Below are 5,939 nucleotides of genomic sequence, written 5' to 3'. Positions count from 1 at the left end.
TAATCGGGTTAATTGTTTGACATGTATTATGTGAAGAAACAAGTTAATTACATTATTGTGGGTTGAAAACCCTATGTACTCACCAGGTTTCCCAACCTGACCCACTCGGTTTATTTGTATCACAGGTGTCGATATGAAGTTACATTATACTGAGAGATTAAGGAGATGTAAATCACTAATGATAATGAATGTAAGTTCTGTTTATGCTTATGTTTCTGTATTGACGATGACATCCCAATGTTTTAAAATAAATAAAAAATACATTTCTTCGGAAATGCTTTGATAATGTATTTATCATGTTTTTCTGGGAACAAAATTCCGCAACATTTTTATAAAAAGGGTATTCTGATTTTTATAAAGCATAAACATAATCGGTCTTTTTCTGGCCATGAAATGGGGATGTCATACTCATCATCATCATTATCGTTGGCACTTCTTACAGGTCTAGTTTGCACATAAAATCAGACCTTCTTTTCATCTTCTCCTGTTAATGATGGCTACAAATCTCACCGCCATCAGTAGATATCTAATGTTAAAATTAGCATTAGAACGTATTTAAGAAGATATTTATCACATTCTTTACATCCCATTCTCTTTGAATCGCTTGAGACCAATTGTGTGGGTTTGTATGTATTCTCAAAGAACATAGGTGTTGTGGTTCCCCCAAGAACTTCAAAAAATCAAAAGAAAAACTTCACCCTTTTATGAATCGTTCACCCAGAAGGCCATATCTTGAAATCTGATTCACAACAGGTGTGGTGATGGTTGGTGTTAGTGTCTGCCTAGAAACAAAATTGAAATTATGTGTGCCCAAAAATGAAATAAAAAACAATTACCCTAAAACCAGTCCAGAAACTCGATGAGGTGCCATTTGCTTGGTTCCTAAGCTCCGGTAACCAAAACAACATAGTCGATCGAAAATTTACATCATCCCATCATGAATCACAATTGTTTCAGTTATACCTAGGAAGTCCGGTAGAGGCCAACTCATATCACCCGGTTCCGATGTCTTTAACTTCGACACCTCCCTCTTTGTTCCCAGATAGAGGCCCTGTTGTACTTTGAATTTCTGAATGTTTTCTTCAAAATCGCCATCAGCTCTAGCAGATTCATGACGAGATGGAGTGCAAGCTTTAAATTTTGCCCGAGTAATGATTTATATGGAGTTTATGTGTGTTTGATTAGCATATAGAAAAAGATAGTTCAATTTATAGTCGATCCTTCCCTGTGTGGGACCCCTTGCATATTAAATATTATTTATTTTATTTATTAAAAAAAAGTAATTGAAAACCTCATAAATGGTCCCTGTGTAGTGAATGACAAAAATGCTCCTGTCTTAATGGCTAAATGGTAACGGAGTTAGCCGAAAGGACCAAATGTTAAAAGTTTTGAAACCACAGGGACGATCCGTGAGGTTTTTGTAAATTAAGGACCAAACTTCATGTTTTTTGAAATCACGGGGACCATTTTTGAAGTTTTGTCTTTAACTAATGTAAAATTACTTTGGTGATTTATTTTTGAAAAAAAAATTAATACAATAAAAAAGAAATTAAAAAAGAATTAATATATAATAATTCAATAAAATAATAAAAAAAATTATAAAAATGGTCCTTATAGTTTGATAAAAAGATAAAACTATTAAAATAGTTCTTGGATAAAACTATCATTTTCAAAAAGTTAACAACCAAACTTTTAAACTTAACGAGATAAAGACCAAAATCACAACATAACAACCAAATAAAGACATTTTTTGCTAATAAACTTTTTTTTAGGATTTTGTCCAAAAAAATCATAGAGACTATTTCTGTAATTTTGTCAACCTATAAAAGATTTTGTTAAGTAATTTTTATAAGTAATTTTTATAAGAAAAACTACTGTTCATAAATCCAGTTGGGCTGGCCCGTTATCATTTCCAACGACAACCCAAAACTTTATTGCATAAAGAAGTGCCCACTAGGCGACTACCCCCTTCACTAGTAGGAAACCCTAGTCATATATCTCTCTTTCATTGTGGACTCTTCACTGCGCTCTCGGAAGAAACGCTCGTGTAATTATCAGGTAACATCTTCATTCCACCGTTTAATCTTTTCTTGTTCAACAATTTCTTACCATTTCTCTTTTACGTGATCATTCGAAGTCTGTATTTGTTTCTGTTTTTTCAGATCTGACGTGAAAACGAACGTTTGTTCCTTTCAGCAATGGCTCTGGTGAGTTTTCAATTCTGATTTTGTTACTTTCTCGTCGATATTTTCGCTGAATTTTGTTAGTTGCGCAAGTGTCATGCATAATAACATTTCAAAGTAGGCAGATTTAGAGTTTTACGTTTATATATGCATGAACTGTTGCTGTTCTGTCTGGTTATTTTACATTTCGCTTTATCGAATTTATTTGAAATTTTCGCGAAATTCTTTTAATGTTTGGAGGCCAACTCGTGATTCGTTGTGCTTGTGTTAATTGCGTTTAGATCCAGTTGTGGTGCTATTTGATCACTTAATTTACATTTTACAATGTTGATCGACAACTTACTGTGTTTTACTTGTTGTTTTGGTTTTAATTTGTAATCTAAGTGATCAAGTGCACAACCATCTGATTTATCGCTCATTTATTTATAATGAATTAATATCAACTTATTGATGACATTGTCAAACTCAAATGTTCTAACTTATGTTACTGGGAGAATATTTAGGGATATATACCTTGTGTTCTAACATGTAGCTTCACAATTGAGAAAAAATTCATTGAACAATGGCCTAAGCTACCATGATAACAAGTTCATTACATACTGGATTTATGTTGATAGTGAAATATTAACCATTAGAAACTTGTATCATGTTGCTTGTTGAATCATAAATTGACAAATGAGCCTTCAAACAAAGTGCCAACTTTTGTGTTACTATGGTGTTGTAGTTATGGTTAGTTGCATTCATTTAAGTTTAAGATAATTTGTTTTAACATATAATTTTCTTGTAGGTCATGCATGCTGCGAAAACCAACAAGAATGCTTTCAAGACCTTAATTACTGCAGAATATGTTGGTGTTGAAGTTAAGTGGGCTGAAAAATTCGAAATGGGCGTTTCAAATAAAACTCCTGAGTTTCTTAAGATGAACCCTATTGGAAAGGTACATTTTTAATTCTGATTTCACTTTTCTACAATGGTGGGTGCTTTTTTCACTTTCTTTACTCAATATGCATATGATTGTTGTAGGTTCCTGTTCTTGAGACTCCTGATGGGCCTGTATTTGAGAGTAATGCCATTGCTCGCTATGGTAAGTGATCATGATTCATGACCATGTAACATTATTTTAAAATTTTATATTTCTATGTTTGTAGTGCTTATTCTGTTATATTTTGTCATCATAGTTGCTCGCTTGAAGACTGACACTTCTCTTTTGGGATCTTCACCAATTGAATATGTAAGTTTCATCATTTTTCGATAAAGTTTTTTTTTATTAAACTCATTTACTTGAAGCTTTATTTTATTCATTGAATGTTTTTCCAGGGACACATTGAGCAATGGATTGATTTCTCTTCACTTGAAATCGACACAAATGTGTTGAAATGGTTGATGCCAAGATTCGGTTATGCTAACTATGTTGCTCCGGTTTGTTTACACTTTACTAATTACCAATTTACCCTTTTCGATTATAGTGTCCATGTCCTATCAATAACACTTCTTTTTAACACAAATTAAAGGTAGAGGAGGCTGCAATTGCTGGATTAAAGAGAGCTCTTGGTGCCCTAAACACACATCTTGCCTCACACACATTCTTGGTTGGACACAGCGTGACACTTGCTGACATCATCACAACATGCAATCTATACCTTGGATTCAAAGTCATGATGACCAAAACCTTCACAGCTGAGTTTCCTCATGTTGAGAGGTATTTCTGGACCATGGTTAATCAACCCAACTTCAGTAAGGTCATAGGTGAGTTGAAACAAACAGAAGCTGTTCCACCTCTTCCTTCTTCAAAAAAAGCAGCTCAACCTAAAGAGACTAAACCAAAGGCTGAGCCTAAAAAAGAAGAAAAGAAAGAAGCTCCAAAAGCTGAAACTAATGGTGATGAAGAAGAGGCACCAAAGCCTAAACCAAAGAACCCTCTTGATTTGTTGCCACCGAGTAAGATGGTTTTGGATGACTGGAAAAGGCTTTATTCCAACACCAAGACCAACTTCCGTGAGGTTGCAATTAAAGGTATATCATCATTCTTTATTTTTTTATTTTGGAAAAGAAATAGCAAACATACTTTCATTAAGTTGCTTATTATAGCATACTACTTTTGTTTTCTCTTATTTCAACAATATACTTTAAAAAGTCTACAGATTTATAAAAATGTCATTTAAATACAAATGTTTGCATAAAAGATCCTATATTTTTGGATTTTTTTTCCGGATTAAACCTAAAAATTATTTTTTCTTAAAAAAAAACCTTGCATTTTTCTGTTTGTTTCAGTTTGAACCTTTTAGCAGGTTTACTGGTATATTTCGGTTTTAGACAGTTGTTCCAGAAAAATTCTTAAACCTATTTTTTCAACTTTTTATTTTCTAAAAAATGTTAAATGAAAAAAAGTAAAAATCTGAGGTATTTTCGGAAACAGTCATCTAAAATTGGAAGATTACTGGAAGCATGCTAAAAGGGCCAAACTGAAAAAAGGGGAAAAAGGAAGGTTTTTTTTAGGAAAAATAAAAAGTTGAGGTTAAATACAAAAGACCCAAAATATAGGGTCTTCTATGATAACTCTAAATACAAAGCAATTTTCAATTTTCAATTTTCATTGCTATGAATGGATGGAAATCTTTAAGAATACAATGTTGCAATAGAAACAAACAGAAGTAGGATGCTATATAATACACAAATAAATTAAAAGTATATTGGTATTTTTTGGCAAGTTACTTGTAAGCTACATTCCCAACTATTTTTGTTTCTATTTTGTGCTATATATTACTTTTAAAAAAAATCCACCAATGTATATCAATGTTTTAACTACAAAGCACTTTCACTCTTGTAATTGGATAAAATTTATAAAGTGTAATGTTCAAACAAGAAAAATCCAAAAGTATGATGCCATAATTTCTTAATATGGAAAAATAGAAGTAGGAATTTTAAAGTGAATTTAACTTTCGTATATGTTTTTTTTAAGGTTTCTGGGAGATGTTTGATCCAGAGGGTTACTCTCTATGGTTCTGTGATTACAAATACAATGATGAAAACATGGTGTCATTTGTGACAATGAACAAAGTTGGCGGATTCCTTCAAAGAATGGATTTAGCAAGAAAGTATGCTTTTGGGAAGATGCTGATTATTGGAAACGAGCCTCCATTCAAGGTGAAGGGTTTATGGCTTTTCCGTGGGACCGAGATCCCAAAGTTTGTAATGGACGAGTGTTACGACATGGAGCTTTATGAGTGGACAAAGGTGGATTTGTCTGATGAAGCACAAAAGGAGCGTGTGAATCAGATGATCGAAGATTTTGAGCCTTTTGAAGGGGAAACTCTTTTGGATGCTAAGTGCTTTAAGTGAGAAAAGAAGAGATGTTTTTTTTGTGGGTAGTTTGTTTGTTTCAAAGTGTTTGTTTTTTGTGGGTTAAAATGGTGTTAATTTTAAGTCAGTTTTGATCTCAATGTAATACCCAAGACCAAGACCAAGACCGGATGGTTGTTAATCATGAGTTTGTTTATGGAGTGTGTTGATTGGTTTCTCTTTAAATTAATCATATTAAGAATCTACTTTGGTAAGATGATGCATTCTACTGAAATTTACTATACTTGTGACAGCTACAAGTGTTTGAGGCCTTGAGGGGGGTGAAGGCATTAATTAGAAGGGCCTCAACTCATTATAGAAGCTCCAAAACACCCATAGTTTAGTAAGAACATCCGCATACATGGAACCTGATGGAACTAGTCGGGCCGGGACTGGGATGTTATTTTTGTGGATTTT

The 5,939-nt window shown here is 33.2% G+C and overlaps 1 protein-coding gene across 1 annotated transcript; it reads left to right on the top strand.

Annotated features, from left to right (window-relative positions):
• Positions 1-1,947: 1,947 nt before the first annotated feature.
• Positions 1,948-5,708, top strand: LOC111879006 (elongation factor 1-gamma). Its single transcript, XM_023875481.2, has 8 exons — positions 1,948-2,058; positions 2,163-2,207; positions 2,971-3,120; positions 3,207-3,267; positions 3,362-3,414; positions 3,501-3,602; positions 3,695-4,196; positions 5,143-5,708. Exons 2-8 carry the CDS (start codon positions 2,199-2,201, stop codon positions 5,520-5,522), a joined length of 1,257 nt encoding a protein of 418 aa, XP_023731249.1. The 5' UTR covers positions 1,948-2,058; positions 2,163-2,198; the 3' UTR covers positions 5,523-5,708.
• Positions 5,709-5,939: the final 231 nt, after the last annotated feature.

Source organism: Lactuca sativa, chromosome 9 (assembly GCF_002870075.4).
Source record: "Lactuca sativa cultivar Salinas chromosome 9, Lsat_Salinas_v11, whole genome shotgun sequence".
Lineage (NCBI taxonomy): Eukaryota > Viridiplantae > Streptophyta > Magnoliopsida > Asterales > Asteraceae > Lactuca > Lactuca sativa.
Note: the sequence above shows the minus strand (reverse complement) of the source record. Positions and strands in the feature narration are given on the sequence as shown.